This window comes from Myxine glutinosa, chromosome 10 (assembly GCF_964187855.1).
Source record: "Myxine glutinosa chromosome 10, kmMyxGlut1.1, whole genome shotgun sequence".
In the NCBI taxonomy this organism is placed as follows: Eukaryota; Metazoa; Chordata; class Myxini; order Myxiniformes; family Myxinidae; genus Myxine; species Myxine glutinosa.
In genome coordinates, this window is record NC_136270.1 from 105,550,039 (window position 1) to 105,570,284 (window position 20,246).

The 20,246-nt window shown below is 48.9% G+C and overlaps 1 protein-coding gene across 1 annotated transcript in view; it reads right to left on the reverse strand.

Annotated features, from left to right (window-relative positions):
• Positions 1-3,465: 3,465 nt before the first annotated feature.
• The window catches only part of CARD11 (caspase recruitment domain family member 11), a 107,489-nt gene continuing 90,708 nt past the window's right edge, over positions 3,466-20,246 (reverse strand). Inside the window, exons 23-24 of the mRNA XM_068125716.2 lie at positions 10,227-10,342; positions 3,466-4,585 (exon numbers count right to left, since the gene is read on the reverse strand). Coding sequence (XP_067981817.2) covers positions 4,366-4,585; positions 10,227-10,342 — 336 coding nt within the window. The 3' untranslated portion in view covers positions 3,466-4,365. The remainder of the gene's footprint in view (positions 4,586-10,226; positions 10,343-20,246) is intronic.

Here is a 20,246-nt window from a genome sequence, read left to right on the forward strand (position 1 = left end):
CAGCTTTCCAAAAAGTCTGTTTTCTATAGGTATGGGTTTCAAGTCTTCCACCGACTCCTCACTGGCCTAGCCCCCCCCCCCCCCAGCCCTGTCTGTGCTCTGTCCCCCAAATACTCTTACAGGTCATACAAGATCTGCCAGCAACCCCCTTCTGGTTAAACTGCCAAGATCAAGACTCTCTATTCATCTTCACTCTTTCATTCCTCTTTTCTCCCGTCTCTGAAACAAACTCCCTCACTCTCTTCAATCTCACTCCTCCCTCCAAGTCTTTAAAACAGCTGTTCACCACCATCTCTTACCTTCCCTCATCCAAAACCTTGATCTTTTCTACCCCCGTTAATTCTCCCCAGATCCACTTTTTTGTATAACCGACTTCTTTCCAGGAATTCCTAGCAGTGTCCATGTGTTTTTTTTGCCTCTCCCACCCCCCCCCCCTTCCCATGCCTCCTCCCCCAAGCCCTCTCCCTCCCATAGATCTTCCGATGTCCCTGTTCTCTGCTGTTGTACTTGTGTGCTTCCCTCTCTCTCCCCATCTTGTCTCCCGCTCCCTTTATTGTATGTTTTGTATGTCGGTTTTTTTTTTGTGATTGATGTTAGTTCTTACACGAGCCTCGATCTTGAATACAAAAAAAACAAAAAAAACAAAAACAATATTAGCTCACCTGCACGAAGTTCAGGGGAGCTCATGCAATGGCGCGTTGTCCGTCCATCCGTAAACACTTGAATCTTCTTCTCCGAAGCCGCTGATGGGATTGCGACCAAATTTGGTACAAATGATATTTGTTGTGTTGTGACTAAAGCTTGTTCACAGCATTCAAAAAAATCGGGGTCTACGGAGATCTACGGGGGTCAAAGTGGGTCCAGGTTTGACACCCCAACATAGGTATTTGCTTTCTTCTCTGAAACTACACACACAATTTCGATGAAAATTGACCACAACCTTCACCACCCGTGATGTGCCAAAGTTTGTTCATGGCATTAAAAAATCTGCCCCTTTAGGGATCCACGGGGGGAGGAGGGGCATTGACCCCCAAAATAGGTATTTTTTAGTTTGTTTGTTTAAAGTCTTATGATTATGTTAGTATGAATCTATATGCTGCCCTGTCTTCTAGCAACCATTGAAATTGGTTAAAAACACCTGTAGTCGGTGTGGTGTACTGTTTATTCCACCGGGTGAGCGCCAGGGGTGTTGCCCCTATGTTTCCTTGATATAGACTTCAAAATTGCAAAGTCCTCAACACATGACATATTCTCCAAGGAAACACGTTATTTTGTTCTGTGTGTCGCTATTCATTATACTGTTATGTCGGTAGTGTAGCAATATGTAGAGCCAGATAGATCTGTTTAGGTAGGTATTCGTCTGTCGCGGTAAGGAATCTGCCCTGTAATAAGTTTCATGTGTATGCGTTTTGTCGGTTAAGAGCATACCTGTGAGCATACCACGATGTTCAAATGATAAGTAGCGTAGGGATTAAAGAGTAGCGCCCCTGTGTGTCACAACTGGTAGCTAAACCTTTGTCCCTTATGGCAATGCACACCAACATAGACATGTAGTTAGGTCCCTAGTGCAACACTAAATAATTCCCTTCCCTGACATGACATGACTGTGAAAGACAAACAGGCGAGGAGACCAGGCCGGGGCACCGCCGATGATGGCCGCCGCCAATTACACCTCCGACAGGCCTAGCCACATCGAGTGCCACGCGCTATGACCACGTAACAGGGAACGAGTGAAGGGGCAGCGCGGTAGGCACGAATCCAGCCGGCGAGTCGGTGGAGGGCACTGATTGGGTGGCACACCAGGGCTGACGTCACCACCACGGGAAGGTTATTTAAGGGCGCGCCGAAGGACATTTTCTCTCTTGCGGCTCTTGCGGTTCGTGCTCTTGCAGATTCCTGGCCCTGGCAGTTCCGTTGCGATCTCGAGTGGAAAGAGTCCTGTCCCTGGTTGCGTTGCCCTGCAGTCTTGGCCCTGGTTGAGTTGGCTTGAGAGTTGGCTTATCGATCATGTGTGAAGATCGACCTCGTGGTGCTTGGAGCGGTGCTTGTGCGGGAGCGAGGCTCGGTGCTGTGAACGGGCCTAGCAAGGCGTGCGAGGCGGGCGGAGGATTCCTCCAGGCCAGAGATTGAAGACGACAAGACAGATAAGACCGAGCTCTGCATACCCAATTACATAACGGACGTGTTATTTTGGTTGTTCACTCCCCCCGTCTGTATTTGACGTCAGGGTGTGGGATCCCAATCTATAATATCGCGTTTTCTTTCTATAATATCGCGTTTTCCTGTCACTACGTTTATTTGCAATAAACCCTTGTATTATTTTCCCTTCCCATTCAAAATCTTGGTTGTCCGCTTGATTTAATTTTCCCTGCAGGATCGAAGCTGCCATCGGCGCGATCCAGGTAAGCTTTTGCCGCAGCCTTCCATTTTCCTTCTTCCTCCCGCGTTTTATAGCCGAATTCGTGTTTGGTCGTCACCTCCAATAAAACCGTTTAGGCCTATCCACGGTCTCTGGTGTTAACCGGAGTCGCACGACAATACTGTAACTGCATGTTTGCACTTGAAAAAAAGGAGATGACAAGGTGACCTCATTGGAATGAAAGTTGATGAAATTGTTTTGAGAAATCGATTCATATGTGTTGAAGGTAATAAACAGGTGCAATTACACACACAAGGGGAGTCATTTCGCAAGTGACGAAAGAACAGAATAAGAGCAGCAAAGGGCATGATTTCACTTAGAATGGATGGTCTATGACTCTATGGAACAGTCTGCCAGGAAAGGTAATGGGCATAGAGATAGTTGTTAGTTACCCTGCACTGGCGAAGCGATAAGCAGGGTTAGGCATGCGGCTTCCATACGTGTGCCGTACGTGTCTGCATTTTCAAAATACATTTTCTCGGCAACCGTTGGTCCGATTGACGCAAAAATTTCACCATAGGAGGGCCTCCTCCTGTGGAATTTTTTAATTCAAAATTACGATGTCAAAGGTCACGTGGTACGGACGCCATCTTGGAAAAAAGTTACACCTTTATATCTCAGAAACCGCTCAATGGGAAAAATTGAAACTTGGCTCATTGTCAAGTACACCCCATGGGGAATAACATGTGTCAATGATGATGTCATTGGTGCCTTCATTATGACGTCATAACTCGACAAGTATAACGCTTGATCCGATCAGTTTGAATTTTTTTCTCTGTAACTGTTGGTCTTATGGATAAGAAATTTTCACCATCGGAGCGCATCCTCCTGTAGAATATTTTAATGATAATTATCATGTCATAGGTCACGTGGTACAGACGCCATATTGGAAAAACTGAAAATGCTGCACCTCTATTTCTCCTAAACCGCTCCATGGAAAAAATTGGAACATGGCTCATTGCAAGGAACTCTGCATGGGGAATAATGTTCTAACAATGAGATCATTGGTGCCTTAATTATGACGTCATAATTTGTCAGTACATCGATTAGTCTGATCAGTTTGAAATTTATTGAGCATGATCTACACAACATTTATATTGGAGAATGTAAATTTATGACGTTAACATATAACAACACACACTTTCACGTGGTCTGGCAGCCACATTGGATCAAAGGGAAAAAAACCCCTTAAAAAACAGAAGAGTTGGCTCACACCAAGTCGACTGCGTGGGGTAAGTATTCTTTGAATATCATCTAGTTTTTTTAAAGCTATTGTTCACCATTGAGAGATGGAGCCAAAATGATATATATAGCATGATATTTCAAAAAGTTGTTGACAACTTATGACAAAACTACGTGGATGAGTTGGGTAGGCGACAAGAACAAGCCGATTCGATTTTGGTTTAGGTGCGCATCCAGATCCGGGCTATCAGTGCGATACAAACAAAACGTAGTAAACTGTTCAGCCTGGCGGAGGTTAATTCATGATATTCACACAAGAGAAACGTGGTCATGAGATATCCATTTCTGAACAATTTTTAAAAACAAAAACCAGTTCAATACAGATCCAAAATAAAAATGAATGGCTCTATGTAAGCCAAAAATTGTTCGTTGTTAACAAACTTAACGACATTTTCATCACACATTGGGTAAGGCTAGTAGAGAAGGAAAGAAACATGGAGAAGTTAGAATAATTGGGTACAGGAGAAAACTATTGATTGCATGATGGAGAGCAAGTCTCTGATGTCCAGTGATCATCAGAGATTTCCAATGCAGCTTTCAAGACAACCGTTTGACTAAATTTGACCATTTCTTTGAAAACTCTCTAACATGTATAATAAACACAGCTGCAATCGTTTTGTGTGATTAGATTGTTGTTACCTGGAAAGTTAAACAGAACCATGTAGGATGCCCTAACAGGATGATCTATATCAGTCAGCTTGTTGTCACAAAACAGGGCATGGGTAATCCTGGGCAAGCCAAACGATTCTTCGTTGCTCATCCGCCACTCTCTCTCGTAGAGATGCCACTAGATCATCAAAGTTAGACCAACATCTGGGCTCCACATTGCTGCAGGAGTAGGGTAGAGCCTCAAGCACTTGCTCATTGGCTTCACAAGCAGCTACGAGCTCTTGATCACTGCCCTCAAAGTCTGGAAGAATCTTTCTGCAAAAGAAAGGAAGAATAGAGAGAAGAGGATAATGAGGCAGGAGCAATTTGAGAGGAATACAACATTTAAGTGAGGATAGTGAACTTTCAGAGGAAAGAGAACAATGAAAAACAAGGAATATGAGACTGCAGGATGAAGAAAGATTGGTGGAGATAGATTAGGATTGTTTCAAGTATGAAAACAGGAAAATTACAAATAAGTTATTCAGTGGTGTAAATGGGAATGTCAGGTAGGAGATGAAAACCTTCACGTGTATTTTGAACACGAACAAATATCACTGACTTGGCAGAATAGCAATGCCACAAGCCTTGACTTACATTTATGAGTTCATATTTGTCAAGCCATATTGAAGAATAAGAGGAAGAGGAAGAATGAAAAAACAAGAACAAAAAGAATAAGAAAGTTGAACAGAAGCAAAAGACAAGCTTGGGAATGTGGCTTCTTCTTCTTTAACAGCCACATTTATTCCCACGTTCTTGCGGAGTTGGCCTGGAGAAGCTTGGCCAAAGTCTTTCATGAATCCACTGGCCAGGTCTGACATTTGACGGGGGTTAAAGTTAAGGCAGGAGTTTTGAATGCACGACATTCGAAATGACATAAGAATTCTAAGGAGGCGAGGCCTTTCACACATACGCTGTGTGCGCGTTTTCAGTGACTCGTTTCTGCTCATCGGGGCATTTTTAACCCGCCGTTGCTAGGGGGGAAATCCAAGTTGAATAGCTTTTTATCATAATTTTCAGCATTGAAACTAAAGATGTACAATTTTAAGATGTTGAACCATAATTTTTATGTTCCTGGATGCAAACGAAAATATAGGAAATACGAGACATATCCGTGGATGAGACTGAGAGGTGTTGAGTTCCTACCATTTCCTGTTAATACAAGAAAGCAGCTGCCATGGATATATAAAATACACACACATATATATGTATGTGTATATATATATATATTGCGCCAACGCCGCAACACACACACACACACACACACACACACACACACACACACACACACACACACACACACACACACACACACACACACCTTTTTACTCAGGGGGCCAAATGGATTTAACAGACACGGCGTGCTGTAAAAGGTTGGCTGCCAAAAATCATATCTATATACATCCAGTAACAAAATGTATATGGACAACCTTGTCAATAATCTACTGGAAATCCGTAGGAAGCTTCCAAACAACATGACCCTATACGCAAATACAGCGCCTTTAGCGGCGATCAGCCATTATGGTTCATCCATGTTCCTTGAGTAATGATGAAGGAAAATCTTAATTCTAACAAACCAAATATATCATAAATAAATTGCTACTACTCCCCGAACCATTTACATCTGAATATCAAGGCATATTTTGGGGCAAGACAAAAAAAAGAATTGTTCAAAATTCACGCTCAATCCTGAATTTAATTGTTTTGTTTGTGAACGTAACATTAGAAGATGCATTTCTGTGGTGCTGTTCGTTATCACTTTCTGATTCACTGCTGCTATCAAAGGTGGCAGGGCAGTGGGCACGGCTGCACTTCTTTTTCGATCCCTGACAGCGGCAGCCTAAATAACAGGCAATGTTCTTCTTCCCACATGAGCAGTTTATGTTGCAGCCCTTGGTGCAGCCACAGGAGATCGTCTGCATCGTCTGCTGTGGCCAGGTCGGGTGTATGCATTGCACTGGTACCAGCTTTCCATCATCCAAGGCCTACCCATAGTCCTCACATGGTTCGACACTCTGCTTGCAAATGTGAGCACTCTTGTCGAGTGCAGTCACCAACACCGCACGTTTGAGATGTTGTTGGAATGCGTTCTCTGTGGGCAGTGGCAGCTTCAGCATAGGTGACTTGTTGTTTAGGAACTTGTGAACTCGGAGCTTTCCAAGGTTATCACCCTCGACGTTATAACCCTTGTTTGTATATACAGCGACCACAAGCTCCTTTGCCTGGTTGTTTGCATCTGCTGTGATCCGAGCGGGACCTTGATCTTCATCTGCAAAGTCTTCCGATGCCGAGATGTCGGTTGTCTTGCTTCTGTTTAGCCACACCTTCTTCCCAGTAAAGTAGGGGTAGCTGGTGATCAGGTGATGTCTCGTCCACTCAGACTGTGAATGAAGGGCAGTCCTCGGCTGCTCTCTCGTGCAATTCGAACCCACAGTTCAGGCAAATCTTTCAGCAGCGTTGCAGTGCAGTACATACATATTACAATGATATCTGTGTCATTTGCGTGGATGATCATTCGGTCCACCTCCTCGTTCTGGACACTGTACACAGAGTGCAGTATGACCCTGGTATCGGCCTCTTGTTGAGGTGACTCTAAAGCAACGACGTCTGTGACTGTGCCCTCTGTAATCAGCACACTCTTCGTTTCTTCCTTGAAGCCGCCACCCAGGTACAGTCGGGTCGAACCTATGGTTGGAGCAAGATGCTCCTCCTGGCACCATGTCTCACACAGGAAGTTCAGAAGTCCAGCTTTGTTGGCAGACACGGAGAAGAACTCCTGCCGGTCAGGGGCTCTGTGCTGCTCACTGATTTCAAACTGCCTTAGTGGTCGTGACGGGGGTGTACCTTTGCTGCTGCTCTGAAGACTTCAGGCAACACAAATTGACATAATGTTAGCTTTCACAATAAACATGAAGAAATTATATATATATAAATCCATATACCCAGGGAGCCAACTGGGTTTAACAGACACGGTGTGCTGTAAAAGGTTAAAAAATGTAAACATAAATATATGGTTTTCCGAACACTATTTAATGACTGGCCCAATATTATGGCTTGGAAAGGAATTGCAGTTGGTACAGGCTGTCATAATTACTTAGTTATGGTCTATTTGGGTTGCCAGAACTAACTTTTCCATTCGTGGGACATAGATAAACCAAAATGGCTGATCGCCGCTAAAGACACCGTATTCGCGTATAGGGTCATGTTGTTTAGAGGCTTCCTACAGATTTCCAGTGGCTTGTTTGCAAGGTTGTCCATATGGATTTTGTTCCTAGATATATTTAGATATGAATTTTGGCAGCCATCCTTTTACAGCACGCCATGTCTGTTTTTCCCAAAAAAAACACTGGTTTGGCCCACTGTGTATTTATCAATAAATGCAAAAGTTTAGTATAACTTCACTTGCAGCCCTAGAACCAAACTATGTATATGTATATATATATATATATATATATATATATATATATATATATATATATATATATATATATATATATATATATATATTGTTACGGATCTGGGGGACGGCACTCCCGTTAGCAAGGGGGGGTTCATCCCCTTGTCCTGTTAAGCTGGCCGTCCGACCGGTCCTGGTACTTGTAACGCTCTTTTGCGGGGTGGGATTGATCAGGGTTATTGGTCCAGGTATTATCCCGAATACCTTTATCAATCCCTCCGCAAAACAGGGAGACAAGTACCGCTCGAATCCCGGACGAGATGGAGTTTGCCGAGCGGTTTAGCAATCCGGAATCCGAGCCGTTAGCAATAGATTAACCCGATTCATAAGCGGTTCTGCCAAAATCGTGCCACAGATATTCAATAGGGAAAACACGAAGACGATCGGACGAGAATGAAACCAAGAATAAGAAGGAACAGGTATTTATTAATTACTATACAAAACCAAAGAAAGAGAAGGAACGGAAGCAATATACAGAAGAAGAAGACACAGCACAAATCCTTAAACAGTCTTACTTAAACCCACAGGACAATACAGACAGACTCACACGAATTGGGAACTGCAGGCAGGAATGGCTGGAGGGATGAGAAGGGCAGACGGTCAACAGAGCTGGCGGCAGGGAGGTCCGGGGATCGCGGCACGACGTCGAGGTCCCGCTTGAGCGTCCACGCTCCGGTTCAGTGGCGAAAACCCGGTCGTCAGTGCTGGTTGGTATCGCCCACGAGCGTGCCGACTCTCACTCGCCGCTGGCTGTTCGCGCCAAGAAATGAATGGTCGATCCTCTCTCCCTCCTCTCTCAACTTCTCGGGTCGTGCTCCCTCACTCATCTGCCACGAAAAGGCTTGCGCTTGCGCTTATATTGCGCGTGGTGCGATCAGGGCCGCGAACTCCGATGACACGCCTACCGGTTGGCTCACCTCGGCGCTGGTTGGTCGGCAAGGGCTCTCTGGCTCCACCTTTGATGACGAGGTGGTGCCACGCCCGTGCTCTGGCGGCTCCTCCCCCCTTCTCTCCGTTCTTGGCCTCGTGCGTAATGGAGTTTGGGGCGAAGAAAACAGCCCAATGCAACGGCGGCAAACACCGCCGAAAACAGCCCAATGCAACGGCGACGAACGCCAACTTACTGGCACTTTGAAGAGATGATTGGGGCATTGAAAGGGACCTATCTTATTTGATTGATGCAACGTAGAGTCAACTATTGGAAACACAGCCTTACCTGGAACACATAATAATGACATAACGAAAGAGAGGTCCTAAAGTGTCCTACGTGTTGTACATGGACTAACTAAGGTGCAATCTTTAATACACAGGGGTCATTTATAAGGGAATTTACTACTAAATTTACATGTGAAGGTTCTAAAAACCGTAACAATATATATATACATAGTTAGTTACCAGCCCTCACAGCTCTCGTAGCTCCAACTCCTCCACCCAAAATGATTAATAGTAGATATCATAATTTTAAACTTATCCTGTACATTCACAAGCCACAGAAATGTCTTTCCCATCAATGCTCAGAAGCACCTAAACCAGATATTGTCTCTTCCTTCGGGAAGTCTACCTGGTAGATCGAGCTCCCACATAAATACAGCTGGTACAAGCTTTGTGTATTTTCACGTCATGAAGATTTATTTTGCAGAAGAGTGGGTTACCGTTACTTGGTAATGACCAACAGCATCATCTTCCCAAATGCAGATGTACATTAAATAAATCACCAAGCCTGCCATGCTCACACGAGGCATTCCCACAAGGTTCAAAGGACATTCACTGGTATCAATCCATTGGGAGTTTGGGTAGCATAGGCCCATCCACTCAGGCCTTGCATCGGCCCACAGGGTCAAGAGTTTGAAGTACAGAGAGCTCCTTGTTCAGCGAGCTGAGAAAGTTATCCAACTCTTTCATTGTACAGAGGGCACACACAACCCTTTCCCTCAGGTACTTTTCAAAGTATTTTCAGCTTATTTTAGAGGCTTTGTGAGCCATTTTAGGTAACAATCCTTATCTCGCACAAACAATATACTTTATAGTGCCCGAACTTTGCCGTTTCTAGGGGTTTCTGCGCATGCACACGGATCATTCTGGGACAGATTACATCATTTTGAAAGTCGTGTATTTGTCCATGGTGCAGGCGATAGCTTGCCGACTCTTCACAAAGGACACCATGGGATCTTTAATGCCAACAACTAATGCCAGGATATGGGAGTGCCCAGTTTAACGTCCATCCTTGGGACGGCATACACATTGATGATTCACCTTGCCTGTGAAAGAGCAGGATGACCGTTTATAAGCTTGGGAAGGTGGTTGATTTTTCAAAAGTGAAAAATGAAGGAATATGGTAAAAATGGAGGTGTACGATAGGCTCAAAGGAAGGACGAAGATCGTGAAAAATTAATGATTACTGCAAAAACAGGTGAAAGAGTGGCAATGTGAAAAGAAACCGATCCTAAAAGCAATATTTGCCTGATCTTGGTGTTGTCTTTTTCAGGTATTCGGATGTGCAGTATAATTGGATATATCTCAGCCTTGTGGAGCTTGGGTACACAGTCCAGACCCATGTCAAGAAGGCAATGCTTGTTCTGGAAAGCACAATAAAAATGAGAGGAACATATGAAATAAGTAACACAAAAACAATATGGACTTTTGGGCAATAACTAATATTTATTGCTTTGGCAGTGAAAGCTTCACAGGAATGGCAGATAGTGGGACAAATCCACACACACGCACACATGAAGGTGGGTACTTTTGAGACCTGGGAGGGCTCTGTCCCACCTTCTGAAACCCGCATATGGGGACAACAACCAACAACACACACACGACTTAACTTTCAACACGAGACAAACACAGTAGATGTCCTTGGGGGAAGTAACTTTCCAGCGATCCCATGGGTGAGTGCCAGCGATGCCACCTAGTGGTTTTGCCTTTTTCATCAAAGTTAGTGGGGCGGTTGTAAGGATAATTTTCTACCCCCTCCTACTCCCCATCCTCTAATGGTATATTATCCCATCAGGTCAATTCCCATTCCGTCCTCTAAGTGCTGAGCGTCAAGCAAGAAAGCAGCTTGTACTATTTCTGAAATCTTTGGCATGACTCGGTAAGAGTTGGAAATTGAACCGATGACCGACCAGACCCAGCAGACGCTCTGACCACAATGCCACAGAGTCTGATTCTTTGCAGTCCATTTTAATCAGGGATTTCTTAGAGTTCCGCAGATATCATCTGCTATAATCAGACATTTTAATCATTTTATTTTCCTGGATTCATTTGTTAAAAGTCATAAATCTAAAAATGAATGGATTCATGATTATTGTTGGGGATATAACTATATCTAAATGTTATAAATCGATTATCTGGAATATCTCCGAACACTTATACAGTCACGTGAAAAAGTAAGTACACCCCATGTGAAGTTTTGACTTTTTCAACGTATTTCAACATACAGCTATTTGATTTTCATTTCAACAATATTGATATTTAAAGATGATATAATATAACAAATATCATGAAACATTTACATTTTGTAGTCCATTGTATAATTTAAATAAACATAAATGCAAATTTCGCATGTGGAAAAAGTAAGTACACCCCATGTGAAGTTTTGACTTTTTCAACATATTTCAACATACAGCTATTTGATCTTCATTTCAACAATATTGATAGATAAAGGTGATATAATATAACAAATATCATGAAATATTCACATTTTGTAGTCCATTGTATAATTTAAATAAACATAAATGCAAATTTCGCATGTGGAAAAAGTAAGTACACCCCTACATTTATCAATACTTCAAATACCTAAAATTAGAATCAGGTGCACCAGCTCAGGTGCAAATGATTAGAACATCGTTAGAGAGGATCTTGGAGGAACCTGTCTTATTTAAACCTCAAACATTTAGTTTGGTTTGCTCTTTGTTGTTGAAGTGTGCGGCGTCACCTTGCCTAGATCCAAAGAGCTCTCTGAGGCCTTCAGAAAGAAGGTTATAGATGCCTACGAGTCTGGGAAGGGATTTTAAAAGATCTTCAAACAATTGGAAATGAATCATTCGACTGTCCGGAAGATCATCTACAGGTGGAGAAGATTCCAAACAACTGCCAACTTGTTCAGGCCAGGCCACCCCAGCAAGTTCAGCCCGAGAGCAGACCGCAAGATGCTGAAAGAAGTCTAAGAACCCCAGAATGTCATCACGGGACCTACAGGTAGCTCTTGCCACTGTTGATGTCTAAGTGCACGAGTCTACCATTAGAAAGAGGCTGCACAAGTTTGATCTACATGGGAGGTGTGCCAGGAGGAAACATTTGCTGTCCAGAAAGAACATCAGGGCAAGACTAAAGTTTGCCAATGAACACCGAGGCAAAGACCAACACTTCTGGAACAATGTGCTCTGGACAGTTGAGTCAAAGGTGGAACTATTTGGCCACAGTACCAGAAGACATGTTTGGCGAAAACAAAAGGCAGCATTTGACCACAAGAACCTGATACCAACTGTAAAGCATGGTGGTGGAAATATTATGGTTTGGGGCAGCTTTGCTGCATCAGGGCCTGGGCAGCTCACCATCATAGAATCCACTATGAATTCTTCATTGTGCCAGAGGGTGCTTGAGGATAATGTGAGGCCATATTTCGGAAAGTTGAAGCTCAACCGAAGGTGGACCTTGCAACATGACAATGACCCTAAACATACCAGTAAATCCACCAAGGAATGGCTGCAAAGAAAGAAATGGAGGGTTCTGGAATGGCCAAGTCAAAGCCCGGATCTAAATCCCATCGAGATGTTGTGGGGGGATTTGAAACGACCTGAACATGCAAGAAACCCCTCGAACATCGCACAGCTGAAATAATTCTGCATGGAGGAGTGGCCAAACATTTCTCCCTGTCCATGTCAGAGACTGGTAGACAGTTATAAGAAAGGCCTACTTGAGGTTGTTTCTGCCAAAGGGGGCAATACCACCTATTAGAGCCAAGGGTGTACTTACTTTTTCCACATTCGAAATTTACATTTATGTTTATTTAAATTATACAATGGACTACAAAATGTAAATGTTTCATGATATTTGTTATATTATATCACCTTTATCTATCAATATTGTTGAAATGAAGATCAAATAGCTGTATGTTGAAATATGTTGAAAAAGTCAAAACTTTACATGGGGTGTACTTACTTTTTCACGTGACTGTATGGGCATGACATGAGCATCCAAGTTGATAATGCAAGAGAACACGGTTGGTGTGATACACATGTCTGTAACTTGCAATGGATAAATGTATGCTTTTTTAAAATGGCAAAGTCTGAAAGCCAGGGTTCAGGGTTCAAAGTTTCAGCTTGATATCTCTCGTGTGGAAATAGATGAGCTTTAATAAATTAATAAAACACAATGCATTTGCAAGTCGAAAAAAGTGAGCATGGCAAAATACTTTTTAGAAGCGTAACATGGAGGCCACAGCTTTACAAATAAAGACATTTTAAAAAAGGTTTTCATCTAAACTCAGGGAAATCGCTCAGGGAACAAAAAGGAAACAGTGAGTTTGAGAACAGAAAGTGTGTGTGTGTGTGTGTGTGTGTGTGTGTGTGTGTGTGTGTGTGTGTGTGTGTGTGTGTGTGTGTGTGTGTGTGTGTGTGTGTGTGTGCGCGCTAATGGATGATTCGCTTTGCAGTGTTGAAGCTGACAATGCATTAGGCAGTGGGCAATTCTTTGTTTTTCACAGACCACACCTGTGTCAGTTGGACCATATAATTTTGGTTGTTAACATCCCTTCAACTTAATGTTCTTATTAACAGGTAATGGGTAACTAAACAGTCTAGATGTGTGGCAGCCCTCCCCCCCCCCCCCCCCCCCACCTCTTATTGGTCAGGGTCTCTGAGCTCGTAATAGTGTTGGCTTCCAGTCAAGAGGTGCTGCATATTAATATATGTGTGTATATATGTGTATATATGTGTGTATATACAGTCACGTGAAAAAGTAAGTACACCCCATGTAAAGTTTTGACTTTTTCAACGTATTTCAACATACAGATATTTGATCTTCATTTCAACAACATTGATAGAAAAGGTGATATTGTGGCGGACACGGAAGCTCACTGGCGTGGTGACATCATTCCGCGCACCAAGTGGGCGGCGGCCACGCCGAGGGGTAGGCGTGGCCTCAGGATATACACAGGGCACGCAGCCCGGAGCGCGCCAGTGTTACAGTGAGCTCTTGAATAAAGACTCTTACAAATTACCGCGTTGTCCGCTTCCTCCTTGTTTACAAACAGCGCGCGTAACACCGCGCTTTACTGGTGACCCTCGACGTTGGATCTGCCGTAGCGATCCTTCCAAACACGACGCCATTGCCATGCCCAACAATGCGATGTCGGTTAAACTTCCCGAATTTTGGGAGGCCCAGGCCGAAGTTTGGTTCGTCCAAGCCGAAGCCCAGTTTCAGCTTCGGCGCCTCACCAACGACGACATGCGCTACTGCCACGTCGTCGCCTCCCTCGGGCCCGGCACGGCCGCTCGAGTTGTGTCCGTCCTTTGCCACCCACCGGACGGCCACAACTACGAGGCACTCAAGCGGCTGCTCCTAGCCACGTTCGGCCTCACGGAGGACGCACAGGCCGACCGCCTCCTGGATCTCCCCGAGCTCGGCGACACGCGCCGGTCGGTCCGAATGGACCATATGCTGTCACTGTTGGGCGACGAAGCCCCTGGTTCTCTATTCCGGGCGCTTTTCCGTCGCCAACTTCCAGCACAGGTACGCCTCGCATTGGCCGGGACCGTGCTAACGGAACCCCGAGCATTGGCCGCCGAGGCGGACAGGTACTTCGCCGCTTCGGACACGCGGGCGAGAGTCGGTGCGGCCCACCTCGTGGATCCCGAGGTCGATGCTGATCCACAGCATCAGCTTCCACAGCATACACAGCATGCTGATATGCACCTCGTGGCCGCCGCCACGCCCCGCCCACCGCCGCGGCGAAAACCGCCACCGCGGGGAAAACCGCCGGCTCCACCGGCCTGGGGGAGCCAGCCACGCTCCTCCGGCTCCACCACCTGGTGCCGGTTCCACGCCAGGTTCGGCCACGAGGCTCGACAGTGTCATCCGCCATGCTCCTTCGACAGGTCGGGAAACGCCCGGGCCGGCGCTCGATAGTGGCAATGAGCGCCGGCCGTTCGAACAGCCTGCTGTTCATCACGGACACCTTATCCGGGCGCCATTACCTGTGCGACACAGGAGCGCAGGTGAGTGTCGTTCCTGCCGGTACGTCGGACAAGCACGCCGCGGGCGGGGGCCCCGCTCTGCTTGCCGCAAACGGGACGCCCATCCGTACGTACGGAAAACGCTGCCTCTCTCTGCGGTTCGGAGGGCAGGTTTTCCGATGGTCGTTCGTCACCACCAACGTGCCCATGGCATTGCTTGGCGCGGACATCCTGTGCGCAAATGGGCTCCTGGTCGACGTAAAGCACAGACGTCTTGTCCAGGCCGAGACGTTCAGCTCGCTCGCTTGTGCGCTGCCCAGCTCGTCGAGCAGCCCACTGGGCGGCTCACCGAGCGGCTTGCCAAGCGGCTTGCTGAACGGTTCGGTTCCGGCCACGTTGATCTGTACGCTTCCGGCAGCGGACGAATTCACCCGCGTCCTCGCCGGCTTCCCGGCCCTCACGCGGCCCACCTTCTCGGTGGGGGCCGTCAAGCACGGGGTGGCCCATCACATCCCCACCGTCGGGCCACCGGTCTACGCCTCGCATGCCGCCTCGAGCTGACGAAACTGGCGGTAGCAAAAGCGGAGTTCGCTACCCTGGAGCGACTCGGCATCGTTCGGCGCTCGGAGAGTGCTTGGGCGTCGCCGCTGCACATCGTGCCGAAGCCCGGCGGGGGATGGCGACCGTGCGGGGACTATCGCCGTCTCAATGACGCCACCACCCCCGACCGCTACCCCGTCCCCCACATTCAGGACTTTTCCGCCCGTTTGGCGGGCATGTCCTTCTTCTCGAAGGTGGACCTCATACGCGGTTACCATCAGGTCCCCCGTCAGGCCGGAGGACGTCCCGAAGACGGCGGTCATCACGCCGTTCGGACTCTTCGAAATCCTGCGGATGCCCTTCGGTCTGAAGAATGCGGCTCAGGCGTTCTAGCGGCTGATGGACAGCATCCTGCGTGACTTGGCTTTTGTATACGTCTACCTGGACGATATCCTCGTCACCAGCGCGTCCCGCGAAGAGCACCTACACCACCTCCGCACGCTCTTCGAACGCCTGGGCCAGCATGGCCTGATTGTGAACCCCGCAAAGTGCCGGTTCGGCGTCGCCGAACTCGATTTTCTGGGGCACCGCGTCACCAGGCACGGAGCCGTCCCCCTGCCGGCCAAGGTGGAGGCGGTGAAGGGGTTTCCGCGCCCCCGCACGATCAGGGGGCTGCAGGAGTTCCTGGGCATGGTGAACTTTTACCATCGGTTCCTGCCCCGTATCGCCCAGCTCCTGCGCCCCCTGCACGAAGCTCTCCGAGGTAAGCCGGGCAAAGGCGACGTCACCTGGACCGAGCAGATGGACGCGGCATTCACGGGCGTGAAGCTCACCTTGGCTAACGCCACCATGCTCGCGCACCCGGCGCCCGATGCGCCGATCGCCCTCACCACCGACGCCTCGGACTACGCGGTGGGCGCGGTGCATGAGCAATGGGTGCGTGGAGCTTGGCAACCACTGGCGTTCTTTAGCCGGCAGCTTCGCCCGCCCGAACGCCGTTACAGTACCTTCGACCGCGAGTTGCTCGGGCTTCACTTGGCGGTCAGGCACTTCCGCCATCTGCTCGAGGGCCGTGCGTTCACGGCCTTCGTCGACCACAAGCCGCTGGTCTTCGCGATGGGCAAGGTCACCGAGCCGTGGTCGGCCCGGCAGAAGCGTCACCTCTCGGCCGTGTCCGAGTACACGACGGACATCCGGCACGTCGCGGGGAAGGACAACCCGGTGGAGGATTGCCTTTCCCGGGCCGTCGCCCACGCAGTCCACCTCGGCATCGACTATGCCCGGATGGCAGCGGACCAGGCCGCTGACCCCGACGTCCAGGCCTTGCGGACCGCCGTCATGGGCCTCCGCGTCACCGAGGTGCCGTTCGACGGCACGGGCGCGGCCCTCTTGTGCGACGTCTCCCTCGGGCGGCCTCACCCCATTGTGCCCGCGGGCTGGCAGCGCCAGGTGTTTGACACCATCCACGGCCTGTCCCACCCAGGCACGGGGGCCTCCAAAGGTTGATCGCCGACAAATTCGTCTGGCATGGCCTCCGGAAGGCCGTCCGCGGCTGGGCCAGGACGTGCCTCGCGTGCCAGCGCGCCAAGGTGCATCGGCACACCCAGGCCCCGTTGGCCCCGTTTACGGTGCCGGAACGCCGGTTTGACCACGTCCACGTGGACCTGGTGGGACCTCTGCCCCCCTCGCGGGGTTTCACCCACGTCCTCACCATGGTGGACCGCACCACCCGGTGGCCGGAGGCCGTGCCCTTGACGTCGACGACGGCGGCGGACGTCGCGCAGGCTTTCATCGCCACCTGGGTCGCCCGGTTCGGTGCCCCCTCAGACATCTCGTCCGACCGCGGCCCCCAGTTCACCTCGGAGCTCTGGGGGGCGGTCGCGCAGGGGCTCGGGGTCCGGCTGCACCGAACCACGGCCTACCACCCCCAGGCTAACGGCCTGTGTGAGCGATTTCACCGCTCATTGAAGGCCGCGCTCCGGGCCACCCTCCGCGACGGCGGCTGGGTCGACAGGCTCCCCTGGGTCCTGCTGGGCCTCCGGACGGCGCCCAAGGAGGACCTGCGTGCATCCGCGGCGGAGTTGGTCTTCGGGCAACCGCTGCGGGTGCCGGGCGAGTTCCTCCCCGACTCCACGGCACCATGGTCCACGGCACAGCAGCGCTCCGCTCTGCAGGAGACCGCCCAGAGGTTCGCCCCGGTGCCGACGGCACGCCACGGGCACCCACCGACGCACGTCGCCCCGGAGCTTCGCACGGCGGAGTACATCTTCGTCCGCCACGATGCCCATCGGACACCACTACGGCCCCCGTACGACGGGCCTTTCCGCGTGCTGGAGACCGGGGTGAAACACTTAACCCTGGACATCGGCGGTAATCCTGACCGCGTTTCTGTGGACCGCCTCAAGCCGGCCCACCTCGACGTGGACCACCCACCGCCGGTGGCTCGGCCCCCGCGTCGGGGCCAGCCCCCTGCGGGCGGACCCCCGGCACCGCCCAGCACCGCAGGCACGCCACCCCCCAGTCCGGCACCCATCCCGGGTACAGCCGGGGGCATCCCACCTGGCATCCCTGCACCCCGGACGCCGCCGGTCGCCAGAGGGCGCTTTGGCCGGGTCATCCGTTTGCCCCGCAAACTGACCCTCCAGGTGCGCGGGAATTCTGGGGGGGTGCGTGTGGCGGACACGGAAGCTCACTGGCGTGGTGACATCATTCCGCGCACCAAGTGGGCGGCGGCCACGCCGAGGGGTAGGCGTGGCCTCAGGATATACACCGGGCACGCAGCCCGGAGCGCGCCAGTGTTACAGTGAGCTCTTGAATAAAGACTCTTACAAATTACCGCGTTGTCCGCTTCCTCCTTGTTTACAAACAGCGCGCGTAACACCGCACTTTAATATAATATAACAAATATCATGAAACATTTACATTTTGTATGGTGTGAGAAATGTGGAAGGTGAAAGGATTTTGGAGTTTGCTGATGGAGCTGATTTGTTGATTTGTAATACTCTGTTCCAGAAAGAGGATAATAAGCTTGTTACATACACGTCAGGTGGGTCGACGACAACCGTTGACTACCTGATGGTGCGTAGGCGAGATATGGGGCACCTCCGGGACACAAAGGTGATCCCGGGGGAGGAGTCTGTTTCACAGCACCACTTGGTTGTCTGCGACATAAGGGTGAAAGGTGCGAGGAGAGCTCGGCGGGTGAAGTACCAACCGAGAATGAAGGTGTGGAGGTTGAAAGAGGTGACAGTAATGGAGGCATTAAAAGAGAGGCTGAGTAGGGTAGAGGATGATGTGGTTGAGCTTGAACGTGGTTGGATGTCAATGAAAGATAGTCTGTTGGGAGCCATTGGTGAGGTATGTGGATGGACAAAAGGACCACCGAGGCACTCGGAAACATGGTGGTGGGATGAGGAAGTTGGAAAGCGGGTTGACGAGAAGAGGAAGAAGTTCAAGGAGTGGCAGAAGGCGAAGGGTACGGGAGCAGAAAAAGCAGAGCATGAAAGTTATAAGGCAGCCAAGAAGGCTGCAAAGAAAGAGGTAGCAAAGGCGCAGGAGGCATGTAGGAAAATGTTCGGAGAACGCTTGGATTCGGAAGAGGGCCAGAGAGTGGTATTCAGGATTGCAAAGCAGATAGCGAAAGAGAGGTGTGATGGGGGTGAGCTGCTTGAAGGATGAAGTGGGACAAATCGTTGTGGACCCAGATGGAATTAAAGGAAGATGGAAAAGATATATGGAAATGCTGTTGAATACAGAGAATGAATGGGATGGCAACATAGAGAGTAACCCAGTTTTAGGACCGGCAGAGAAGATAACTGAGAAGGAAGTTGAGGAAGCGATAAAAGCAATGAAGAGTAGAAAAGCGGGAGGGCCGACGGGAGTTGTGGGAGATATGTTGAAGGCAGCAGGAAGTTGGGGTGTGAAGAGAATGACAGAGATCTGTAATCTGGTGGTGAAAGAAGGCCGCATTCCAGTGGATTGGGAACTGAGTACCCTCGTCCCTCTATACAAGGGGAAAGGTGACCCTCTGGAGTGTGGCTCGTACCGAGCGATAAAGTTATTGGAACATGGAATGAAGGTATTGGAAAGGGTGTTGGAGAGGAGGATAAGGAAGAAGGTGAAGATCGACGAAATGCAGTTTGGATTTATGCCAGGAAGAGGAACAACAGACGAGCTCTTTATTGTGAGGCAGTTGCAGGAGAAGTACATGGAGAAGAGGAAGAAGTTGTTTCTTGGGTTTGTTGATCTGGAGAAAGCATTCGATAGGGTTCCACGCGAAGTATTGACATGGGCATTGAGGAAGTTAGGAGTGGAGGAACGGTTGATCAGAGTGGTGATGGCAATGTACAAAAGAGCGCGCACAGCTGTAAGGACGAAGGATGGAAACAGTGGTGAGTTTGAGGTGAAGGTGGGAGCGCATCAGGGGTCGGTACTAAGTCCACTACTATTTGTAGCTGTGATGGAGGTGCTGGCTCAGAACGTAAAGGAGGGTTTACCGTGGGAGTTGTTGTATGCAGATGATCTGGTGTTGATTGCGGAAAGTATGGATGGACTGAAGGAAAAGATGAACAAGTGGAAGGAATGTATGGAGACAAAAGGTCTGAAGGTGAATATCGGAAAGACCAAGGTGATGGCAAGTGGTAAAGCATGTGGTGAGGTGGAAAGAACTGGGAAGTGGCCATGTGCTGTGTGCAGTAAGGGTGTCGGAGTGAACTCCATTCAATGTACAATGTGCGCTGAGTGGGTTCATCAAAAATGCAGTGGT